Raw genomic sequence first — 26,527 nt, 5'->3', positions numbered from 1 at the left:
GAACAGTTTAGGCCTATACTTGCTAGAGTTTAGAAGGATGAGAGGAGATCTAATTGAGATATATAAGATGCTAAAGGGGATAGACAAAGTAGATGTGGAGCGGATATTTCCCCTTGTGGGGCATTCTAGAATGAGAGGCCATAGTTTTAGGCTAAGGGGTGGTAGATTTAAATCAGAGATGAGGAGGAATTACTTTTCTCAAAGGGTCGTGAATCTGTGGAATTCACTACACTGCACTGGTCAGGCTTCACTTAGTTTTGCTCAGGTTGGTCGCATTTCAAAAATGCGTATATGCAAGATAGAGGTTTTAAAGAAGAACAACCAGACTGATGCCAAGGGCAAAATCGTTACGCTATAAGGATCACAAGGTAAAATATGATTGGCATTTAACTTCCATAATAATAAATACATGTAAATAACTTCCAATTTCTCAAGAGAATAAAAAATTTCAGAACAAGAGCACCATCCCATTAATCCAATTCTATTTAGAGTACATGCCGTATTCCTGATATGTCACTTGTTGATCTCCGATGCTGGTCTCCCTAGAAAAATTATCAAACAATACTACGCTATGTTTGTATAGCCACCAATACAGCTTCTCAACATGGATCAATCCAGTACCTATGGCTGCTAATTAATTACATCACTAGGAATCTGTCCTATATGTTTACCATTCTGTAGTTGAGGAATTGGGGAGGGGGGGTCTCTAATTGTGAACCTTGATCAAGTTCTGAACTTTTCCCCTCCGGATTCAGACATGGCTGACAAGGCTTACATTTATTACCAATTCTAGTTGCTCAGGCTTCAAACATCTGAGTGGCTTGCTAGGCCTCCGCAGAGGGTGGTCAGTCACATTGGGGTAATGGTATCCTTCCTTCCTTCCTTAAAGGACATTAGCAAACTAGTTTGATTTTCATAACAATTCAACCATCTGTTTTTTATATCCACGTTTTTAAAAAAATGAATCAAAACTCCCAAACTGATTTGATAGCATTTTTTCTGGATTATTAGCCCAAAAACATAACCATTTCTCTGGCTGGGTGCCATACTTGTGTCCTCTATCCAATGTTTGTTCTCCAAGTTTTATAGCTTGTTTACTCCTACCTAGTCTATTACTGTCGTTACTTAGAAACTTGAGCCTTTTTTCCCATCTTAGTGCCAGGTGTTAATGTCTCAGCTTAGACCAAGAATCGAATCCAAGACTCTGTTGGTCTCTCTGGTTCAGCGTGAGAGCAGGAGGTGAAACTGTTTTTCATATAGTGTTCCTTTTAGGATAATTGGTCCACACTAACCTATTGACACCAGGTGACCAGAAACATAAGTGTCAACGAAAATATTTTTTGCTTTGCAGGTATACAATAACTTCCTGTTGATCATGGATTTCCTGCCAGGGCCTTACAAAAAGATCTTCCAAAATGTGGCAAATTTGATGAATTTTATAAAACAAATGATTCAAAGTCATAAAGAAAGTTTCCAGAAAGATTTTCCCAGGGATTTTATTGTTTCCTCATCAAGATGGATGAGGTGCTGGAAGCAATTTTCTTTTTACATTCATGCAGTTCCAATTTTCATATTACCTCCCCTGAGGTAAGGGTTTCCCTGGATACTGATCTGGTGGGTCTAACAGGCTTACACAAAGGTTAACACCAGCTAAACAAGACCAATATTTTGGGAACAAATGTTGTAAACACCCCATTGACACCAATACATAAGCAGCTAAAAAATGCAAAATAAGGATTGGTTAACAGCACAACCTACATTTGAAAAAAAAAATCTAAAAGCGACTACACACAATATAAGGCCTTTAATGTTTTAAAAGTAGATTTCATTTGTTTCAGGCGGAACACAAACATGACTTAATTCTTTCACATGAACTTGTTGTCAACGATGAACTTATTTATGGCTGGAACTGAAACAACCAGCACAACCTTGCAATGGCGAAGTATCCACAGATTCAGGGTGAGCAACATCACTAATTGGAGGATGTCCAACACATGGGGTTATAGTGTTGAAAGAATGGAACATTCTCATTTCAGACATCCAGAACCCAACTTTAAGCTGGGGCCGGAGAGCGGCATGTGGGGGCCGGGGCAGGAGGGAAGAGCCTACTACAGCATGAGGCCTTGGGTATTTTTAATTTTTGGGTTTCATTTAAATGTTATGCTGAATCTGCCTAAAGCCGACAAAGATGCCATTAAAGGGTGGCAGTAGGGGGCCATATTTCTGGGAGCGGGCGATCACCACTGGAGATCTGAGGGAATGGTCTCCGCGTTTATTGTGACACAGCTGATGGTAAAGGCTGAGTTGTTCAGATCCCAGAGGGAAATTTGAAACAACTGTCACAATCCATTTTTTGCAATTTGTATGTTTCGAGATACAGGCTTTGGCTGACACGTAAAATGACGTGGGATGACATCGGATGGGCTTCGGAAAAAGCATGAAACCTCATCCACGGGCTGGATGAGGTTTCATGAAGGTCTTTAAATTTTTATCACATCTTTCAATAAAAGTTATGGACATGTCCCAACTGTCACATGAGGGGACATGGCAGGGAAATTTTTAAAACCTCTTTATTTAAAGTTTTAAATCTGAGCCGGTCTCCCTGAGGCAGGACTTAGCCTCGGAGATCTGTGCGCTCTTTCGCGTGCATGTGTGAAAGAGCGCACACCTGGCTGAGGGAATCCCCCCGCCTGCACAAGTAGTGCATAGCGCTTCTGAGGAGACGTCACACTGGGCGGACCTTAATTGGCCCGCCCATGTGAAATGGTGGCACGCATCACCCGCGCCTACACTCCCCCCAATGGCAGGGGGGGGGAATTTTTCCCTCTATCCAAATCAGCCTCAAAAATATTTGATGACTCTGCCTCCACTGCTCTCTGGGGGAGAGAATTCCACAGACTAATGACCCTCAAAGGAAAATTTCTCCTCATGTCAGTCTTAAATGGGAAACACCTTGGCCAGAATCTTCGGGTCGGCGAGCGGAGGTGGGCCCCGCTCACCGATGCGTAAAATGACGCGCGGTGACGTCGGGTGTGTCACGAGATGAGACATGTTTTTAATTTCAAAAGAAAGTTGTTATTTCATTTGTATTAGCTTTAAGAAACCTCGTCCCACTTGTGGATGAGGTTTCCTAAAAAATGTGAAGGCCACTTGGCCTTTTCGGCTGCCCGCCAACTGTTAGGTTGGACGGGCAGCGTAAACTTCAACTTAATTACCTTGTTAATGGCCTTAATAGGCCTTTCAATTATCGGCGGGTGCGCAGCCGACTCGGGTGCACGCCCACCAAACAAAGTATCGTGACGGTGCGTGGTGATGACGGGGCACATGCCCGACATCATCGCACGTCATTTTATGTTCCAGTCTGTCGGACGCGTGCCTGCACGCCGAAGGTAATATTCTGGCCTAAATGTGGTTTCACCAACACCCTGTACAACTATAATAAAACTTCCCTACCTTTATACTCCATTCCACTTGCAATAAACAACTTTCTATTTGCCTTCCTAATCACGTGCTGTACCTGCATACTGTACTAACCTTTTGTGATTCATGTACCAGGACACCCAGATCCCTCTGTATTGCAGAGCTCTGCAATCTCTCTCCATTTAAATAATACGCTGCTTTTCTATTCTTCCTGCCTAAAGTGGACAGTGGGGTGAGAGGCAGATGAGAATTACAAACAGGGAAGGGGAGTGAGCATGAGGGAAGAAATGAGGAAAGCCCAGGGCACAGAAGGCCCAAGGTTTCCTCATGGGGTTTGGAGGAGCACCTAATGAAGTCCCCTACGTTTCTCTGCTCTGCTTCATAATGGCTCAGCCTCTGTGAGATTGCAAGCTTAGGATCAGACCAAGTGCTGTGTAGTATCTTTGGCCTCACTATCTTCATTTATTCAGCAGTAAACTCCTCCATTGTTGAAGCTGTCATCAAGAAGCTCAGTTTCTTCTTTCCTACCAAATACTCCTTTATTTTTCAACAATCCTTAGCTCTCAGTTAGAATCCTGCTGTTACATCTACAGAGACTCATCTAGCTGTTCTCACACCTGGACAGGGTCCAAGAAAAAGCTGGTCACTTGGCACCTATAGCTTTCAACCACTGCTCACTATCACAATCAGTGTCTTCTAAATTTATCAATACTTCTATGGTCACTGTGTCTCTGAACTTTGCTTTCTTTTTCCTTCTGACTTACATATCCTTCGTTCTGCAACCTTGCTCTTCCCTGGATCTTCATTGTGTCAAAATCAAGACTCATCCACTCGATTTTTAAAAATGATTTTTCCAGTACCTCAAAACCATGCAATTCCTTACCACCCTCAATCTTCCCTTTATTCTAGAATCTTCAGACTTTAAAGAGCCAAACTTTGTGTACCTAATCTTGGAATATTGGCATTGACTCCCTCCCCAGGGTTTCTAAATAAAGACATCAGCTCAAATACGATCTTACTCTCTCCAGTAGTCTTGAACCAATGTCTTGTAATTCCCTGTAATTGGCTAAGACAACCCAATAAACTGGCAGTCAGGTGATGCAGTGATATAGACCACGATGTGTGAAGTGTGACAGAAGATCTTGATGTTTGTAAATGAAATATATTTAACAATTTAAAGCTGCATTTTTTTGTCCTCCCAAACAAAATTCATGGAGAGATTGATGAGGTGATTGGATCCTGCTGAAGACCCACTGTTGAAGATTGAGCAAAAACAAAGATGCTGTTATACATGAAGTTCAGCGATACGTTGACATTGCTCCCATGAGTCTTCCACACATGGCAACAAGAGATAGACAATTCAAAGGATACCTGATTCCTGAGATAGACAATTCGAAGGATATCTGATTCCTAAGGTTGGAATCAAAACCATTATTTGTATAGCACCTCATGATGTCAAAACAGCATTTTGCATTATGGAATTGCTTTTGAAATGCTATGACCATTGTTATTCAGGAAACTATAGTAGCTATTCCTTACCAGCACTCCCACAAAACACACAATGAGGTGAATGACTAGTTATTTTGTGTTCGGTGTTTTTTGTAAAGGGAGGGAGGAACATTGACTGGAATACCAGGACCAATTTTACTTTAATATGATAAGATATTCAATAGCACAGATATAGAGAAGCTATGTCCTCTAATGGGGAAATCCAGTACAAGGGGGCAATAGCCTTAATATTAAATAGCTAGGCCATATGCAAGTGAAATCACGGAGCACTCTTTGACACACAGGATCATGGAAATCTGGTATTTACTCCCCAAAAGGATGTGGATGCTGAGTCAATTGAATTTTCAAGACTGAGAAAGGGGGATACATGGAGCTGATGTATAAATTAGCCATGATTTAAGTGAATGACAGAACTTTTGAATAGTGCACGTGATCATTACTGAAAACCTGAGCCAAAGACTTAGAGGTACTGGACTTTGTTCTAAATTCTCATTGTTAATGGCACACAAGAGTGTCAGTCCACTCAAATGCACCCCAGAATTGGGCTTGAATCATCACCTTCTAACCTACAAGCACCACCAACTGAGTCAAGCTAACATGTCTGTTCTAACAGCTGACATTCATTACACAGACTCACTTACAGTAGTTTTTCGGGTTCCAAACAAATTTTATCATCTCCACACTGAAGGTGTGAATTTTTGTAGGGTGTAGGAGCTCTCTGGGACCTCACACAAGTGCCCATTCTTCATGCAAGGACCTTAATAGTCAATAGTGGCAGGCTATTTCACTGGCATCACAACCAAAGTTGATCATCCACAATCTCATTCTTCTGCTTGATAACCTTATATTGGGAAATCCTATATTAATTTTGCTTCAAATTTCCACCTCTCTGTTACCTTTCTGTGACCCACTTCTGACCATTTTCTGAACTGGCTCTTTCTGTATTTGAGATTGGCTTTCCACTGACAAAAAATACAAGCCCCGAGTCCCACAAGTACCTGGATTATAGTTCTTTTCACTCCATCCCCTGCAAGGACTTTGCTCCCTTCAGCCAATTTTTTCATTTTCATCAAATCTGCTCTGGTGATGCCAACTTTCACATCAGAACTTTTAAAATGTTCTCCTTGGCTGATAATGTACCTCCACCATGGGTGATAAACCTCAACCGAGTCCATCCCGTTTCTTTGCTTCTGCCTTCACCCCATCTCAAAACAGTGATAGAAACTCACCATCCTTGCTTTCCACCCTAGCAGCCTCCACATTTTTGCCATCTCCAATGCAATTGGTTCCATCTTCACCTCCCCTTTCATTATTCTAAAGGAAAGCTTCCTCTGTGATATCCTAGTTTCCTCTTCCATCACTCCTATCACTTGGCAATGCAAATGCAGCATGTGCCCATCCAAGTGCACCCATGCCACTGTCCAAGGGCACAATCAACCCTTCCAAGTATGATAGCAATTTATATGTACTTCCTCCAGTCTCTATACTGTATTTGCTGCTCAAGGTATTGTCTCCTCGATGTCAGCATATTAAGTGTAGATTTGATCCTCACTTTGCCAGCTTTATTCTGTCCTCTAGTGTAATGAAGAACTGTCATTTGTCACTTCAATTCCTGACCCCATTGTCACTCAAGATTTCTGCTTTGGATTTCGATACAGTTCCAATAAAGCTCAATGTAAGCTGAGGAATAGTGCCTATTTCTTTTCTATTTTTTTCAGCTCTCTGGTCTTAGCACTGACTATTACAACATCAGGACTTGGTTTTCAGTTACTCTTCCAGTAGATATTGTCAATGTAGAATATGCGTGACAGAATTTTCATGATGTGAGAGACCAGTGTGTTGGTGCTTGGTTTGAAAACACCATGTGGACTAATAACACAATGCTATTGTGACAGCCTACACCATTGCTGTCAATAGCTTATTTTTCTTAGACTCTTGCAGCCTGCTCCATTTGTCTAGATATTCATGACTCCCATTCTACTATTCCCTATTAACTATTCTAAAACTCAGTGGGCAGAATTTTGCTGTTGGCGAGCAGGGGGCGGGGCCCGCTCGCCGATGCATGAAATGACGCGGGATAATGTGGGGCGGAACCCCCGACGTCATCCTGCCCCATTTAAATGTTCAGGAAGGCGAGGGCACAGCAAAATCAGCTGCGGGCCCGCCGACCTCTCAATGGCCAATCTAGTCTCCATCTAGACTTCTGATAGATGCATCTGCAATAAATGACCAATCTATGGAGAGTTTTGGGACCCACCAGAACACAGGATAAAATGAGGCAAATCCAACTGATTCCACATTTTCATTCCATTTGGTGTTAAATGATTATATGTAACTTCTTCCACTCAGCAATTTCTAACAGCCCCTGAATCACCTGAGATGCAGATATGGCCCTCTATCAGTATGTAATTAGGGATCATATATACCAAAGGAGTTGTCCTACATTGAATCACATGTTCAGCAGATACAGGAGAATGTCTGAACTATCTTTATAAGGTCATTATTACAATATCCCCAAATTTTGTTCTGCACATTTAATGCCCTGTCTGGTCTGTGACGAATTAACCCTGGAGTTAGAATATTCTTTATTTACTGTTCTTCAAATTAACGTTGTATTCAAAATGAGAGTCAGACTTTCATTTTCCTTCACCCAGCAATAGCATCAAGAGCTCCTAAGGCAGCCACAGCCTGGGTGACTCCTCTATCTTAGCCGAAAGTGTACTACTGCCTGAAACTCAAAAGAATTAGGAAAAAAGATGGGGAAAAACACTTTAAAAAAAAAAATAAAGTAGTGACATGCACTTAGTCATTTATAAAATAAATAAAATTTATTCACTCCATGTTTATAACCACAGTCCAAACAAACATTATTTATTCTAGAAAGAATCAGTAACATAGGAGAATTGATTCTTTTCAACTGATTGCTGAATTACATAATGTAATAACCGAATAGATCTTAATTTATAATTCAGGAAGTGGGCACCATGCACATTAGCAGTTGGGGCAATGTGTTACAATTTTTCGTTAAAATACACACAAATTCTTTTAAAATTCATGAGACTGGGACAGTTGCATGTGACTTCTTCCTTTCAGCAATTTCTAACAGTGCCTGAAACACCTGAGACACAGACTTGCTATGTGCCACACCAAGCAACATAGTCCAAGAGGCTCCAGGTTTAATCCCAGTCTGTGTTGAGCAAGCTAAATTTAGCTGTAAGGGCACTGTTACTAGTTTCACTGGCCCAAGGATAGGGGCAATGGAAATCGGGGAAGGTGGGGAAGAAGTTCTTTCTCCTAGTCACCATTCATTGACCCCTGTTGCAGAGTGTAAACGTTTGAACAATGAGTAAGAGTGGTATCACACTTACTTTGATTCCTTTCACAACTGAACAATCTGACAGCACTCATTTTCTTGGTGTACGTGAGGGATATCCATTTGAAGAGGCACCATCATGGAGGCACATCTACGGAACCACATGCTAAGAAATAGTTCCACATTTTCAGGAGGAAAGGTGAGAGGAAGCTCAATAGGGAGTCCAGAGGCTTGTACCACAACATATTCAAAAGAGAAAATGTCATTTCTTCCTCCCTAGCAGTATGGTGGTTTTTAAAACCTTTGGCACATAACGAATAGTCAGGGATATTCTTGTAGTTCTTTTTAAAACAGCCCCAACATTTGTGTTGCACAATTTCAAGTTAGCGACCTTCTCTGTGACAATGTCCTCCAGCACAGGCCTGATGCCATGCAGATACTTCACGTACATGTCATCCTGCAGCACGAGGAGGCTACGTGGCTCAAGGAGAAGAGACTGAAAGTAGCGGTTCTCTTCAGTCTGAGGAAAATAAACCTGGAAAAGGTAGGGGAGGAGTTATGCAAGATCTAATTTGAAGAAGACATTTATTTTCCTAAATGTTTCTCTCCAATCTTTTGCCACTTCCAATACACTGACTTTCTCTTGGATACATTTCTGGCTCCACTGGTATCATTAGTCATCTAATATTTCATCCAAGTGGTCAACATTTATGAATGAGGCAGGATATTGAGCAGCAAGACTAATTCATCGAGCCTTATCCCATCCAAAGGCATGAAATTCCAACAGAGATTGCGGATAGAAATCAGAGGCAGGAACCCCAGCTGAACAAGGAAAGAAATCTGAGATCTACCTGATCTGTATACTCAGCTGTTCACTGAATAAATTCACTTAAACCTGTCTGCAGCCTTTGACATGGCTCAGCACACCATCCTCCTCTAATGTCCCTCCTCCATTATCCAACTGTGTACAACAGTCCTGGGTTGGTTCTATTTTTATCTATCCAGTTATAGCTAGAGAACATCAGCAATGATTTCTCCTCCTACTGTTCTATTAGCTCTGAAGTCCCCTCAGGATCTATCCTTGACCCCCATCCTATTTGTCATTTACAAGCTGCTCCTCAGTGACACCATTCTAAAATAATGACAGGTCCTCATGCACGCAGACGCCCAACTCTACCTTGGCATCATCTCTCTCAATCCTTCCACTGTCTCTAATTTGTCATGCTGTTTGTCTGACAGCCATTACTGGATGAGAAGTTTCCTCTAATTAAATATTTGTAAGACTAAATCCAGTGTCTTTGCTCTCCACCACAAACTTAATTTTCTACACCGACTCCATTCCTTTCTCTGGCCACTGTCAGGCTGAACCAGACTGTTCATAACCTTGGCATGCTTGCCCCTTATTTGAGCTCCAATCTCATGTCTTCTCTATCACCAAGACCGTTTACTTACACTTCGATTTATTGCCCAGCTCAGTCTTTGCATCAACTCATCTACTGCTGGAATCTTCATCAAGTGGCTCTCAAGCAAGGCACTGGATAGTATGACAGCCCTCAATAAGTTAATGAGAAGCACTGGTGAAAGCTTACTCTTAAAAAGCAATGCAACGTGTAGAGGAGGATTCAAGAGGGCAGCTGGTGAACATCATATTATACGCAGAATGAAGGGGAGATGACAGTGGTGTAGTGGTAATGTCACTGCGCTAGTAATCTAGAGGCTCAGGCTAACCCTTTGGTAGCATGCGTTTAAATCCCACAATGGCAGCTGGTGGAATTTAAATTAATAAAAAAATCTGGAATTGTAAACTAGTCCATGTGACCATGAAACTATCATTGATTAGTAAACCAGGTGGGTTTTTACAACAATGTGCTTTAGGGAAGGGAATCTACCATCATTACCTGGTCTGGCCTACATGTGACTCCAGATCCACAACAATGTGGTTGACTCCCTCTGAAATGGCCTAGCAGGCCACTCAGTTCAAGGGCAATTAGGGATGGGCAATAAATGCTGGCCTTGCTAACAACACCCACATCCAATAAATAAAAGAGTGAACGCCTTCAAGAGAGATGGGAAGGGAAAAGGTGAACAACTCTGTAGAAGACAGCAATTCTGTTTCAACAAAAAGACTTTTTACTGCTTTACAAAATCAATTGTAAAGAATAAAGCGGGAATTTGAAGAACATTTTGCATGTTGAGGGTTATTAGAACTTGGAATGTTTTACCGCAATTGGCTAGTGAGTCAGAGATTATATCATCATTTAAAAAGTAACCGAATAAGTACTTGAAAGACTGGAAAAGAATGCAGCAAAAGGCCAGTGGAATAGATTGCCCGGCTCCAGTTGAAGAGCTGGAACCAGTATTGCCAAGATGGGTTGTGAGCATTCTGTGTTGCCAATTTTATAATTAAATAAATGCTCCAAATGGTAATTTCATTGGTAATCTTAGGCAGTTCCAGGAACTGAGTGATTCAGCCCTTATTATACTTCTGTGGTATGTATTTATTCATGCTATTATCCTGCCTTTATGTAATATGCATTAATCACTTTGCTGTCACATTTGGACTGTGCAAGCTGAATGGTAGGTTCACTTTACCCATGAAGTTTTCATAAATGTCTTGTTTTCATTTTCCAGTCAGGGCTTCCCCAGTGCCAGGCAGCATCTGTTTGAGGCCAGCAATGACAAAAATGATTGCTGCCCAGTAGAGATACCTGATAATTCACCCATCTAATGCCAAGGTGATGACTATGATGCAAATGCCACCCATCATTAATTATACCATCAGAGGTGTCCAATATAACCTCTTCTCTACGAGAACTTTAGTAACTCCTATGCCATTCACTGGATTGTGTTGCACAACTGCCTCCAACAGCACTCTTGTCATAAAGTCAAATCTATGGGATATGAAAGAACAAAGCTATATTCATAATAATGTAAAAACATGTCCACTGTGTATAAGTGAGGACTAGATTACTAACCTCGCCCTCTTCATCCTCTCTCTCAATGGGATGATAGAAATCTAACAGAGTTTGAGAGCCAAGGCTGATAGTGGTTACCGTTGGAAAGTACAGAGGCCCATCCTCGTGAGGCTATAAAGACAAGAGACTGATTTCATTCAACAGCTTAATAACTTTAACTAGGATTGTTATGTTCATCTGCCATTAAGTAATTTGCATTTATGTCACACCTTTAATGTAAGAAAATGTTCCAAGGTGCTAACAGGCACAGCAGTTAATGTCAATCGACATATTGTGCAAAAGTACATTTAATACTTCTTCCTTCATTTGGGGTACATCTTAAATTTTTACCCAGAAGCTACAGTGAAATGAAGAGCTGAGTGAGGATAGGAGAGAGAGAGAGAGAGACAGAGAGAAAGAGAGAGAGAAATGGAGTGAGAAAAAGAGAAAAAAGAAAAATAGCAGAGATTTGCATTTAAATAGCACATCTCCCAAGCAGCTTCACAAATAGGCTGAAGAAGAACATGAGTCAGAAAGGGAGGGATATTCAAGGAGAAGTAAACCAGCAGGCATAGTAGAATCAAATTAAATAGAAAATAGAAAAGCAAAATGATCATGGACAGAAGAAGGGAGCATGGAATAAGAGAGCTGGAGAGAAAGCAAGACGGAAACATGTAGAGAACATAAAAGTAGAGAGAATGCAAGCACACGAGCTTGAAAGTGAAAAAGGATAGACGCCAGAGTCCCACCTATGCTAGTTATGTTCCCTGAATTGTTTTAGTTGAGCGATAATAACTGGAAGTTTTGTAATAATTAAACTTAAGGTAATCAGAAAACCTATGAAACAATTATTGATTAATGGAGATCAAAAATCAACAAGTTAACTATTGCTGAGTTACACTAGTACCATTATTCCTTCACCAGGGTTATATTCATTAACCAACACATGATTAGCAACTTTTCCTCTGAAGGGTCCCAGGGATGAGATTTTCTTGGCATACTTGTCCAGCCAGTCAGGCAGTTTCTCAGCAAGCATTCCCTTTGAGTGAGGTAAACCACCTGCAGATCAGGAAAATTGACTAAATATAACCACAACTATACCAAATTCAATTTCCAATTTCTTTTCTTCCCCTCAACCACTAAAGGTACTGACTTACCACTTACAGGTTTAATCCTAGAACACGGCTGCATCATCACTGATCTTAGATCACAAATTGAAGGAGGAAGACAGGGATTTTGAATCTCAGAGGAGCCCCGGTACAACGGACACTGAATATTGAAAGAACTCCCTGTTAACTCTCACCATCAAAGCTCACCCATAAAGAAACTTGGGCAGGATACTAGAGGCTGCTGGCCCAGGTGAAACCGTACCTGCATAGCTTCCAGGAGAGAAAGTTTAAAGTACAACTTAAGTTTTTAAAATTCATGCATAAGCAGTCGAGGTATACACCTATTTTATTTGTACAATGTTATTCCAGAAGTTTCAACGCAAAGACAGTAGTGCGTCTCATTAGTTTGAACAGGGGATAATGCATCCAATTCTACCTTAGCTCTGAAGAAGAGTCAAACGGACTTGAAACATTAACTGCTTCTCTCTCCACAGATGCTGTCAGACCTGCTGGGTTTTTCCAGCATTTTCTGTTTTTATTTCAGATTTCCAGCATCCATGGTATTTTGCTTTTATCTACATTAACACCATCTCTCTCAATAATGCCCCTACTTGCATATAAAATCAGAGTGGGTGTTCTGCACAATGGCTCCCATCACTCAGCCTGCACTCACCCCAGTTCTGCAGTCTCCTTCCTGACAACTGAGTCCATTTGGGTTTGGGAGAATTGTAAACCTGAAAAATCACAGAGGAGAACAGTGAAAAACACAACTTTCTCAACTTGTCAAGATGTCCAAATAATTTGAGACGAACAATATCACAATACAAAAATGTCTAGATGATGCACCTATTTTTCCTCTAGATCCATCAAAACCTGTCTCAAAGACTCCATGTCACCCTCCCACCTAGGGAGACAGGTTTCTTCACAGTTCTCAGGCTACTTCAGGCAAGATGGGGGCGACTCTTACTTGGACACAGAACAGGAGTGAGGCTTGTGGGTCATTTGCCAACCTGAGTATGTAATTGATGCAATTTTGTTAAGTCATTTACCACAGGTTAAAAATAACTAAAACAAGCAGAATGGTTTATAAGAGAAATTTACCTCTAGTGTCCCTAGAAACTATGCAAGACCAGTACTAAGGAGCAGAGTTTTGCCCTTGGCAGGGGGGTTCGGGAAGCTGACCACCACCGGCACTGCAATTTTATGCGGGTGGGCCAATTAAGGCCCGCCCAGCATGGAACGCGAGCGGCAGTGCTTAGCGCTGCATGTGCGGGCGGGGGGGAGGAGGGCGAGCAGGCCTAGCGCGAACTTCGCGCATGCACACGAAAGAGTGCTTTAATTTCCCTGAGGCATGGAGCTGTCTCAGGGAGATGAAGCGTTGTTTAAAAAAATTAATAAGGAAACTAAAAATGTCATAAAACATGTCCCCTCATGTGACTCTGTCACATGAGCAGGGACATGTTTCTAAGTCAAGTCTTACATTTTTATTTTATTTTTATTTGCTTTAGGAAACCTCATCCCAACCGTGAATGAGGTTTCCTAAAAAATGCAAAGGCCGCTTGGCCTTTTCGCCTGCTGTCAACTGTTAGATTGAACGGGCAGTGAAAAATTCAGGATAATTGTTTACTTAATGGCCTTTTATTTGTCGGCGGGCGCGCTTCCGTCTCCGGCACGCACCCAATGACCTAACTATTGTGAGAGTGCCCATTGACGTTGGCCGACATCAACGCACTTTATTTCACGCTCTGGCATGTTGGGTGCGCGCCCGCATGCCAAGTGCAATTTTTTGCCCAAGGTCAATCATTATCAACAGACTGTGCTATATTTTCTTTCTGGGTCAATTAATTTGGTTTCTATGAGTTATCAAAGTTGTAAATATAAATTCTTGGCATGTGCAAATTTAGCTGACATCAGCATTGTGGCAGTGGGGGAATTACAATGGCCTGAGTACCCTTAGGTTGAGGGACATATCCTGATCCTTCCCAGAACACTTGCTGGGAAGCACATGCACGATGCCAGGTGAGAACAGCCCTTGAAGGTTAAACAGCCTGCCGACACTGGTCTTACACATGAAGAATAACCACTCGTGCTGGGTGCCAGAGAGAATTCTGGGCCTTTGTATCCAAACCTGAGTATGAGTGCAAAAAAAATCTTAAATAACAATCTTGTTATAAAGAGGTCTCTCTGCGTTCACCTTCCAAATCAATTAATTTTGTTACTGTGGTGAATCAAAATGCAGTAACATACCTGCTGTAGAAGATAATTTTCTTCTGAAGCAGTGATGAAGTTGGGGATGTAATACACAGTAGCTGGAGCCTAAAAGAGATCCAAAACAATACCTCAGTATAATTAGCATGACACACAGGTTACCAGGACATTATCTTGATGCACAAACTTCCCACAAATATATTTTTATATATATTTTCCCAGATATATATTTCCCACACCAATATGTGAGGCATACAGTAGAAATGGTTTAAAAGAGAATAATGGAAATGATTACAAGCTTGAATTTAAATAGTGTCCCTATATGCCTCAATGGATCAGTCTTTCAGTTTGGCTACTGTTAACATAACTAATAGTGGTTAGTGGTTTAATCATAGGGCATATTTTAAATAAAAACATAGGATGTGGGTGATATTGCAAGGTCGCATTTGTTGCTCATCTTTAGTTGCTTTGAAAAGCTGTGGTGGGCACTGTTCATGAACCACCACAATCCGTCCGCTAATGAAGCTCCCATGATAGTGATTTTGTGGCAATTCAAATTAATGCACTTCCCCTTTAAAACACAGCAACATTCTATTTTAGGCAGTTAATTGCTAAGTGCAGGCCGGGCATTTTCCCACAGAACGGAAGAAAAGATAAAATGGAAGGTATTATGATCTTGCCTCTACCAGTGTTCCCTTATATTATTTTGGCAGGGTACAAGAAAGGGAACAGTAACAATTCTGAATCTCAGCCTGGTCAGACAAGACCATGAATTTAAGGCTACATGCAGATGATGAGGAAAATCTATCGAGACCAACAGATGTAGAGGCTGCGAGTGCCCCCTTTCCCCCACCCATATAATGCACTAACCTGATCCACGTGATGAGGTTCCAACTCACAAGGCCTACAGTTTTGAGCTTCCATGATAAGTTCAAAACAGTGAAGCTGACATCCCTCCTTCTGTGTTGTCAAGTTCATGAACAGCTGTATTGTACCTTTATAAGAAACATAAGGTGGTGAGATTGCGAACCAATTGAACATACTTAGAACATCTCCTAATTTCAACACATTAAGTCAAAAAGTCTCAAACCATTTTAGAATATCTATTTCCCTTTTCTTCCCTATGTATACTCCTAAATTCTGTACCATGTACTCCAGGCAAGAGGAGTTCCACAAGTCTTATCATGGGGTCCATTAACACCACTCTGTGGTTAGCTAAAAAGGGAGGGGACAATGAAGCCCAAGCCATAGTTAAATGGCTACTATTTATTCACTCTCCCTTTGAATGCCTGGACTGTGCCAAGGTAGTTGATTCCAGCTCAGGTTGAAGTTAATTATGAGAGCAGACTGAAGAACTAGGGTTTTTTGATTACAGGTTACAGCATAGAAGATTATGATGAGATAACAGATAAACATGTTCAAAATTATCTAGGATTTTAAAAATTCAATAAAGAAAAATAAGGCTGCTCAGTTGGTAACCAGGGGGCATAACTTACCAAAGGAACAAATGGAATATTTTTAAGCAGACTGTTGTTAGGATACGAATTTCTTTTTTTTATTCATTCATGGGATGTGGGCGTCACTGGCTAGGCCAGTATTTGTTGCCCATCCTTCATTGGACTTGAAAAGGTGGTGATGAGCTGCTTTCTTGAACTGCTGCAGTTCATGTGGTGTGGGTACACCCACAGTGCAGTTAGGGAGGAAGTTCCAGGATTTTGACCCAGCAACACTGAAGGAATGGCGATATATTTCCAAGTCAGGATGGTGAATGGCTTGGAGGGAAAAATCGAGGTGGTGATATTCCCATCTATCTGCTGCCCTTGTCCTTTTAGATGGTAGTGGTCGTGGGTTTGGAAGGTGCTGTCTAAGGAGCTTTGATGAGTTCCTGCAGTGCATCTTGTAGATGGTACACACTGCTGCCACTGTGCGTCAGTGGTGGAGGGAGTGAATGTTTGTGGATGGGGTGTCAATCAAGTGGGCTGTTTTATCCTGGATGGTGTCAAGCTTCTTGAGCGTTGCTGGAGCTGCATTCATCCAGACAAGTGGAGAGTATTCCATCACACTCCTTACTTGTGCCTTGTAGATGGTGGACAGGCTTTGGGGAATCAGTGGTGAGTTACTCCCCACAGGATTCCTAGCATTTGATCTGCTCTTGTAGCCACAGTATTTATATGGTTAGTCTATTTCAGATTTTGGGCAATGATAACCCGCAGGGTGTTGATTGTGGGGGATTCAATGATGGTAATGCCATTTAATGTCAGGGGGGGCAATGGTTAGATTCTCTCCTGTTGGAGATGGTCATTGCCTGGCACTTGTGTGGCACGAATGTTACTTGCCACTTGTCAGCCCAAGTCTGGATATTGTCCAGGTCTTGCTGCATTTGGACATGGACTGCTTCAGTATCTGAGGAGTCACAAATGGTGCTGAACATTGCGCAATCAGCAGCGAACATCCCCATTTCTGACCTTATGATGGAAGGAAGATCATTGATGAAGAAGCTGAAGGTGGTTGGGCTGAGGACACTACCCTGAGGAACTCCTGCAGTGATGTCCTGGAATTGGGATGACTGACCTCCAGCAACCACAACCATCTTCCTTTGTGCCAGGTATGACTTCAACCAGTGAAAAGATTTCCCCGATTCCCATTGACTCCAGTTTTGCTAGGGCTCTTTGATGCCACACTCTGTCAAGTGCTGCCTTGATGTCAAAGGCAGCCACTCTCACTTCACCTCTGGAGTCCAGCTCTTTTTTCCATGTTTGAACCAAGGCTGTAATGAGATCAGGGGCTGAGTGGCCCTGGTGGAACCCAAACTGTGTGTAAGTGAGCAGGTTAGTGCTAAGCAAGTGCTGCTTGATAGCATTGTTGAAGACTTTCTTCTATCACTTTACTGATGATAGAGAGTTGACTGTTGGGGCAGTAACTGGCTGGGTTGGATTTGTTCTTCTTTTTGTGTACAGGGCATACCTGGGCAATTTTCCACATTGTCGGGTAGATGGCAGTGTTGCAGCTGCACTGGAACAGCTTGGCTAGGGGCACGGCAAGTTCTGGAGCACAAGCCTTCAGTGCTATTGCTGGAATACTGTTAGGGCCCATAGTCTTTGCAGCATCCAGCGCATTCACCGTTTGTTGATGTCATGTGGAGTGAATCGAATTGGCTGAAGACTGGCATCTGTGATGCTGTGGACCTCCAGAGGAGGTTGAGATGGATCGTCCACTCGGCACTTCTGGCTGAAGATTATTGCAATTGCTTCAGCCTTATCTTATGCACTGATGTGCTCGGCTCCCCCGACATGGAGGATGGGGATATTGCTGGATCCGCCTCCTACTCCAGTGAGTCGTTTAATTGTCCACCATCATTCATGACTGGATGTGACAGGACTGCAGAGCTTAGACCTGATCCAATGGTTGTGGAATCGCTTAGCTCTGTCTATCCCTTGCTGCTTATGCTGTTTGGCATGGAGGCGGTCCTGTGTTGTAGCTTCACCCGGTTGACACTTAATCTTAGGTTTGCCTGGCATGCCATCCTATACTGTTCATTGAACCAGGGTTGATCCCCTCGGGGGATATGCTAGGCCATGAGGTTACAGATTGTGGTTGTATCATGAAAAATGATGGAAGCAGAATTCATAATAGATAGTAAAAAAAAGTAGATAAATAATTGAAGAACAAACATTTAAAAGGCCAGGGTTAATGAGATCAGATGAACTGGCACAGGTACGATAGGCGGAATGTTTACTTCTGTGCTAATCAATGCATTAGTCTTAGCAATCTGAGCTAATGAGAAAAATCCACTGCTGATCACCATCCAGTGATCCCTGATGGAAAACCCCTGAGTAAGTTGACATTCAATGAGTAGAGAATCCAGTTCCTGTGTGATGTGCTCCAGTGAATGTCCACTTGCATTTTTATCAACGACAAAATGCAATTACTATTTGTGGACTCATATTATGTCACTCGTGCAGTAAAATGGCACAGACCTCTCCAGACATTAGCCTGCCCCAATTTTTGAAAATCCCTCTCGTGCTCGTGATAATTAGATGGTCAAAAGGCACATTTTTACACCATAAAAAAAACAAACATTTAATCAAAATTTTCAAGAAAGAAACTGGATTATCTAGTGTTTTTCAGATGAGATGTCATGCTGTCTGCCTGCATTTGTTGTAGCTGTAAAATATGTTACTTGGAAAAAAAAGCATTCTCCTGGTGTCCTGGCCAAAATTCCTCCCTTAAATCAACACCAACAGAAATATCTCATTTACTGTTTGTAAATTTGTTTATGCACAAATTGTCTGCTCCAGCAGTGACTGCACTTGAAATAATTCACTGGAAGAGTTGGGGGTTTAACACTGGTCATGGGTTAGGGTAAGTCTTGGGGTATAGTGTTAGTTATGGATTCAGATTATTAGAAATGCAATTGTCACTAGATGCTAAATTTTCATTTCAGCTTTTTAAAAAAATTCTTTACATAGATATGTCACAAAGCAGGTTCATGAATTGCTCATTTAAGGAACATGGGCCCAGATCATCTAAGCAGCGGTAATGATAGTTGACTGCTGCTGGGCTCAAAATTCCTCCAACTCAATGCTGCTGCGCATTTCTTCCAGGATCTTTCAAGCCCAGCTTTCACACAAATGTATAGCAGTGTCCCTCAGGGAATGGAATAGAGTAACAACACTAGGTGCAGTATGGTTAAGTTTAAAAGTCCAGTCTTAACGTTAGTGAATGGATGAGTGGAGGAATGGGTAAGTGAGTGAGTGGATGAATGGGTAAGTGAGGGAGCGGATGAAAGGGTAAGTGAGTGAGTGGATGGGTAGTCCGGTTGGGGGGGGGTTAGTCGAGTGATATGGGGTAGTTGGGTTGGTTCAGGGGATAGTCAGTGGTTGGGGTGTGATGGTGGGGGGTGGGGTCAGTTGTGTAGTTACTCAAGTGTTAGACTAGGTTTTAATCTCCCTGACATTTCCTGGGTAACTACCCAGATACCATGGAATTGCCTGAAGTCTCCAGCTCTAACTCGGAGTTTGACACATTTGCTAAGGGGCCCGGAGAGCAGGGGAATTGCCCATCACAAATTTAAACTTGCTGGGTAATTCCCATGTAGGTCCATGCGTCAGGACTTCCACAGGGTCCCAATGCACATCTTCAGTCATACATCCAGTCTCCGGCAATATGGAGAAAGGACAATTTGGCCCATTCTTCCCTGCCCAAGCTCTGATTTCCTCCATCTTTCACAATTCTAAATTCCCCACATGGAAAAAAGACATTAGATTTAGGCACAAGAACAGGGAGCGGGGAGGGGATGGCAGCATCAGCTTTCTTGCTTCTTCTGAAGGGCTGCTGACAATAGCATATCAGGAGTCCCCAAATGGCATCTGATCCCACCATATGATCCTCACTCATGATACGCTTTTTGCCATCGCTGTAGCTGGTTTCGCCACCATGACCATCCCTCACAGTGAGGCACTCTGATTTCCATTTTATAGCTTCAGTGTAAGGAGGTCTCTGGATTTGGACTGAGAGGAAGCTCAGTGTCACCATCTGTTTAGTCCATTCCATTTTACTCAACTATTATTTTATTATTTCAGTCTGCAGCAGCATTCTTCCATTTACGTGGGATGATGGACATGCACCAAGTCAAATCCTTGGGGGTGAGGTAGCTTCATATGGTGCACTTTTGCTGATGGCTGAAGAGGCCAAACCATGAGACCCAGATTCTCCACAAGTGCAGCATATGAAAGTGTTCTTGTGGGTTGTTTCCAATGTTTACTCAACCAATATTTTTTATATTTTTTTCCTCATGCCTTTATTTTTTTCAGCCTTCGTTTTTTTTTCTTTATTTTTAATGTGGGACCTTTCCCCATCCAGCCCCTTACAGCCAAACCCTTTAGCAACCTCTTTGCTCTACCTTTGGCTCTTTTTAACATAATTTTAAATGGTATTTGACTGCAGGGGGGGACAGGGGCAACTCAAGTAGGGGTGCGAGCGGCGCTGAAAATTCAAAACCCAACGGCCAGAGCGCGGCAGGCTGGAAAGAGCGGGAAAACAGGAAAGCTGTGATTGGAAGAGCAGCCAGCACGTGGTGGGGAGGGGCGGCACTGAGCATTCAAAACCCAACGGCCAGGAAAGAGCGGGAACAATGGGAAGCTCTGATTGGGGGAGGAGCAGTCAGCATGAGCAGGAGGCGTCTCCAGTAGCTGCATGTGGCAAGAAGCCACAAAACACCCCAAGGCCCGACCTCAGAAAGTTTATGGCCCGGAGCTCAGCTGTCAAGGTGTTGCTGGCCACGTGGTAAAAAAAATCCCGATAGCCAGTCCCACAGCCCAGATCTGGCCAGCAACTGGTATGTTTAACATCCCTTAATGTCCCCATTAGCACATTCCTTAGATAATATCACCACCGTCAACACCCCTTTGTCCTTTGTCTATGACATCTTTGGCAATCTCTTCTTTGCCTCCACCTATCACTGGCCCTCTATCCAGCTCTACCTGTCTCACCCCCCCTCAACCAGCTTATATTTCTTTAGTTCTGATGAAGATTCATTGGATTCGAAACGTTAACTGTGTTCCTCTCCGCAGATGCTGTCAGACCTGCTGAGTTTTTCCAGCTATTTTTGTTTTTGTTTCAGATTTCCAGCATCCGCAGTATTTTGCTTTTATCTTAGTGTTTAATTGACTGTCACTTCTCTTCCAGGAATGCCTACCTTGAAGAAGTACTATTCTTCTCTCCGACAGGATTTCCGCTTGTCTCTTTTGCCATGTTCACCTTCACTGCTTTCTATTTCTCTTCTAGTGTTTGACTCACTTTCACAGCCATATTTCCTTCCTCAGTGACTGCCTCCATCTCCGACTCACCCCACGTGGATTCCAACTGAAGTTCCATCCCTCATGTTTCGAACCTACCCAGGATTACAGGTATCTCCGGGACATACAATGTTCCTCAGACTGCTGTTCTCGTCGCATCCTGAGATCCACAGTCAGTGCCATGCGCCGCCATATGAACACACTCGACCTCTCCCTCCAGCAGCACTGACTCACCCTACCTCTAAGCTGTCCTTGCCCCCAGTTTCATTTTATTCTTCATCTCATCCGACGCCTCAAGAAGAAATTTTGTCTCTTTCTTTCAGGTGCAAAGGAACGCAAGCTCCAACAACTCATCGACACCAACGCCCATCCAGGACCCTCCACCCCTGCCCGTCTCGCTGACCCCATCCCGCCTTCCTATCCCAGCCCCAGCCGTGTATTCACCATACCCCCTGACCTTCCCCTCTCTGATGCTGAATGTTCAGTGCTCAGCAAAGGACTCAGTTTCATACCCTTACGCCCTCACCTCATTGAATTTTGGGCTTGGCATGATGCTGAACTCTTCATCCGCATCCTTCATCTCCATGCTCACTTCTTTGGGCAGGAGTCCTCTCCCCGTTCAACGGATCCTTTTACCCGCCTCCAATATTCTCCATCCACCTGGACCCCTCCCTCTGGATTCTTACCTGCTCTTGATCTTTTCATTGAGAACTGTCAGCGTGACATCAGTCATCTCAATTTCTCTGCGCCTCTCACCCACTCTAACCTGTCTCTTTCTGAACTTGCTGCACTCCGTTCTCTCAGGTCCAACCCTGACTTTGTCATCAAACCCGCTGACGAGGGTGGTGCTGTTGTTGTCTGGCGCACTGACCTCTACCTCGCAGAGGCTGAGCATCAACTCACAGACACTTCCTCCTACCTCCCCCTGGACCATGACTCCACCACTGAACATCATGCCATTGTTTCCAGGACTGTCACTGACCTCATCTCCTCTGGAGATCTTCCCTCCACAGCTTCCAACTTCACAGTCTCCTAACCTCGGACGGCCTGCTTCTACCTCCTACCCAAAATCCACAAACAGAACTGTCCCGGCAGACCGATCATGTCAGCCTGTTCCTGCCCCGCTGAACTCATTTCTTGCCATCTTGACTCCATTCTCTCTCCCCTTGGCCAATCTCTTCCCACCTACATCTGCGACTCCTCTGACACCCTATAACATATCAACAATTTCCAGTTCCCTGGCCCCAACCGCCTCCTCTTCACCATGGATGTCCAATCCCTCTACACCTCCATCCCCCACCGGGATGGTCTGAGGGCTCTCCACTTCTTCCTCGAACAGAGGCCCGAACAATCCCCATCCACCACTACTCTCCTCCGTCTGGCTGAAGTCGTCCTCTCACTGAACAGTTTCTCCTTAAACTCGTCTCACTTCCTCCAAATAAAAGGTGTGGCTATGGGTACCTGTATGGGCCCCAGTTATGCCTGTCTCTTTATGGGGCATGTGGAATATTCCTTATTCCAGACCTACTCAGGCCCCCTCCCACAACTCTTGCTCCAGTACATCGACAACTGCTTCGGTGCTGCTTCATGCTCTCGTCTGGACCTGGAAAAATTTATTAATTTTGCTTCCAATTTCCACCCCTCCACCATTTTCACATGGTCCATCACTGAAACTTCCCTCCCCTTCCTTGGCCTCTCTGTCTCAATTTCTGGTGATACTGTCCACCAATATCCATTACAAACCTTCCGACTCCCACAGCTACCTCAACTACAGTTCCTCGCACCCCGCTTCCTGTAAGGACTCCATCCCATTCTCTCAGTTCCTTCGCCTCCGTTGCATCTGTTCTGATGATGCCACTTTCCAAAACAGTTCCTCTGGCATATCTTCCTTCTTCCTTAACTGAGGCTTTCCACCCACGGTGGTTGACAGGGCCCTCAACCGTGTCCAGCCCATCTCCCGCACATCCGCCCTCACTCCTTCCTCTCCCTCCCAGAACCATGATAGGGTCCTCTTTGTCCTCACTTATCACCCCACAAGCCTCCGCATTCAAAGGATCATTCTCCGCCATGTCCGCCAACTCCAGCATGATGCCACCGCCAAACACATCTTCCCTTCACCCCCCCGGCAGCATTCCGCAGGGATTGTTCCCTCCGGGACACCCTGGTCCACTTCTCCATCACCCCCTACACTTCAACCCCCTCCCACGGCACCTTCCCATGCAACGGCAGAAGGTGTTACACCTACCCCTTTACTTTCCCCCTCCTCACCGTCCAAGGGCCCAAACACTCCTTTCAAGTGAAGCAGCACTTCACTTGCACTTCCCTCAATTTAGTCTACTCCATTCGCTGCTCCCAATGCGGTCTCCTCTACATTGGAGAGACCAAATGCAGACTGGGTGACCGCTGTGCGGAACACCTTCGGTCTGTCTGCAAGCATGACCCAGACCTCCCTGTCGCTTGCCATTTCAACACTCCACCCTGCTCTCAAGCCCACATGTCCGTCCTTGGCCTGCTGCATTGTTCCAGTGAAGCTCAACGCAAACTGGAGGAACAGCACCTCATCTTCCGACTAGGCACTCTACAGCCTTCCGGACTTAACATTGACTTCAACAACTTCAGATCATGCACTCTCTCCTCCATCCCCACCCCCTTTCCAATCCCCCCTTTTCCAAATTTATATCTTTTAAATATATTTTTCTTTTCCCACCTATTTTTAAATTTATTTCGATCTACCTTTTTATCTCCACCTTTTAGCCCATTTCGATCCCTTCCCCCCACCCCACCCCCACTAGGGCCATCTGCCACTAGCTTGCTACCCTTAATGTCCCCATTAGCACATTCCTTAGATAATATCACCACCGTCAACACCCCTTTGTCCTTTTGTCTGTGACATCTTTTGGCAATCTCCACCTATCACTGGCCCTCTATCCAGCTCCACCTGTCCCACCCCCCCCACCCCCCCACCTTAAACCAATTTATATTTCACCTCATTTCTCTATTTCCTTAGTTGTGACGAAGAGTCATTCGGACTCGAAATGTCAGCTGTGTCCCTCTCCGCAGACGCTGTCGGGCCCGCCGAGTTTTTTGTCCAGCGCTTTCTGTTTTTGTTTCAGATTTCCAGCATCTGCAGTATTTTGCTTTTATCTTAAGTGTTTGACATCCCCGTTAGGCATCAGCGATTTTTTATTTAAAAACGGTGCCCAACAGTAGGGCAAAAGCAAAAATAGCTGGAAAAAAACTCAGCAGGTCTGACAGCATCTGCGGAGAGGGAGACAGTTGACGTTTCGAGTCCGTATGACCCTTCAACAGAACTAAGACATATAGAAATGAGGTGAAATATGAGCTGGTTTAAGGGGGGGTGAGACAGGTAGAGCTGGATAGAGGGCCAGTGATAGGTGGAGTCCAGGCAGAGATTGCCAAAGATGTCATAGACAAAAGGACGGTGGTGATGAACGGCGGGCATTTCAACGACGGTTCGATTCTCACAAGCCTCCCTTTGCAGCGCTGCCAAGCAATCAGAGATTTAAAACATAAAAATCAAAAAAGATACCTGCTTTAATAAATCCATCATCCTGGCGCCACAGACTAACTCGTCCGTTGCCGCATTGGGACAGTAAAAACTGAGACACACATGGGGGTGGGTCGTGGGGCGATGTCAATCTTATTGATTGACAAAGGATCTGTCCAATCAGTTACGGAACAGCGCCTCCCTACCGCAATTCAGCCAATGAGAGGGAGGGCCTAGTAGGCGGGTCGTATGGTTCCGCCCCTCAACGGTCGCTGAGAAAATGGACCCAGAGCGAACCCGGCCGAAGCTCGAGCCCCACAGACGAACTCGTCGGTTGCCGCATTGGGACAGTAAAACCGAGGTGAGGGTCGCGAGGCGATGTCAATCTTATTGATTGACAAAGGATCCGTCCAATCAGTGACGGAACAGCGTCTCCCTACCGGAATTTAGCCAATGAGAGGGAGGGCCTGGTAGGCGGGTCGTATGGTTTCGCCCCTCAACCGTCGCTGAGAAAAATGGACCCAGAGAGAGCGAACCCGGCCGAAGTTCGAGCGCGACTGCTGCCCCCGCCCCCCCCTTACCCAGGCTGAACAGTGACTATAATTACACACATGAATCCAACAGCGATCCCTACAGTCGTAGAACCGCCAAAGATGCAGGTTAATTTTATACTTCCACCTGAGAGTTTGATCACTTTTGGATTTAAAAGGAGGCATTGGATAAAATGGAGAAAAAAAAATTCGTATATGACCGTTCAGCCCTGGTTTCAGGAAAGATTGGACAAGCGGGGCTCTTTTCTCCAGGAGCTGGAAGGTAACCTGACAGAGGCCTTAAAATTATGAAAGAATGAGGAGATGTTTTCCACTTGCAGGGCAGACCAGACTTAGGAATCATAAATATAAGATAGCTGGTTATTAAGAAATTCGTTAAGGGAAAACTGCTTTACCTGGAGAGTGATGAGCATGTGGGAATTGCTACCACATGGAACATCATAGCTACCTTTAAAGAAGCTAGGTGAACATATAGGAAGACAGGACTAGAAAGATATACTGATAGAGTGAGGTGAAGAGGGATGGGACAAGGTCCTTGTGTAGCATAAACACTGGCATAGATCAGTCATTGTAATGCTTCACCCCACTCTGACCTTTCCATTTTCTTCCCACACTTTTCCAATGAAGCTCAATGTAAGTTCAAAGAATCACAGCCCATCTTTCAATCGGCGCTCTACAACCTTCCAGACTTAACATTTGAGTCCAGCAATTTCAGTTCATAATCTGCCACAATTTTGAGTCTTATTTGGTTTTAGATGACAGTTGGTGGTGATTCCACTTTTCCTATTTACACCTCCTCTGGCTCCAGGTTTTATTTCTTTACGTGTCCTATCACTGTCTCCTTGTGCCTTGCATCATCTTCCCTTTTGTCATTTAATCTTTCCTGCCTATCAGAGGCCTTCGTAGAGCTCTTCCCTTCTGTTCTTCATCCTCCTCTCTTTCCCTAGTTTTGTATTTGCTTCCTATTATATCTCTAACTTCTGAGAAAGTTATTGACCTGAAATGTTAACTCAATTTCTTTCTTCATAGATGCTGCCAGACATGCTGAGTATTTGCAGCATTTTCTGTTTTTAATACAGGCTTAAACCATTTGGGCCAAATGGCCAGTTTCTGTGTTGTAGACTCTAGGGTAATTCAATTTAATTCCAAGTCAGAGGC

At 43.7% G+C, this 26,527-nt stretch overlaps 1 protein-coding gene and 1 long non-coding RNA gene across 3 annotated transcripts in view; one reads left to right on the top strand and one right to left on the bottom strand.

Annotated features, from left to right (window-relative positions):
- Positions 1-7,735: 7,735 nt before the first annotated feature.
- alkbh6 (alkB homolog 6) lies at positions 7,736-24,946 on the bottom strand. The gene is made up of 7 exons (XM_078533218.1): positions 24,861-24,946; positions 15,384-15,508; positions 14,553-14,621; positions 12,979-13,039; positions 12,104-12,255; positions 11,218-11,328; positions 7,736-8,777 (listed from the first exon to the last, which is right to left on the bottom strand). Exons 2-7 carry the CDS (start codon positions 15,489-15,491, stop codon positions 8,505-8,507), a joined length of 774 nt encoding a protein of 257 aa, XP_078389344.1. The 5' UTR covers positions 15,492-15,508; positions 24,861-24,946; the 3' UTR covers positions 7,736-8,504.
- A 143-nt stretch (positions 24,947-25,089) lies between these two features.
- LOC144671359 (uncharacterized) overlaps positions 25,090-26,527 on the top strand; it is a 68,822-nt gene continuing 67,384 nt past the window's right edge. For both annotated transcript variants that reach the window (XR_013573916.1, XR_013573917.1), the window contains exon 1: positions 25,090-25,631. This is a non-coding gene — a long non-coding RNA (uncharacterized LOC144671359). The remainder of the gene's footprint in view (positions 25,632-26,527) is intronic.

Source organism: Cetorhinus maximus, chromosome 32 (assembly GCF_964194155.1).
Source record: "Cetorhinus maximus chromosome 32, sCetMax3.hap1.1, whole genome shotgun sequence".
NCBI classification, from domain to species: Eukaryota; Metazoa; Chordata; class Chondrichthyes; order Lamniformes; family Cetorhinidae; genus Cetorhinus; species Cetorhinus maximus.
This window is presented reverse-complemented; position numbering and strand designations above follow the sequence as displayed.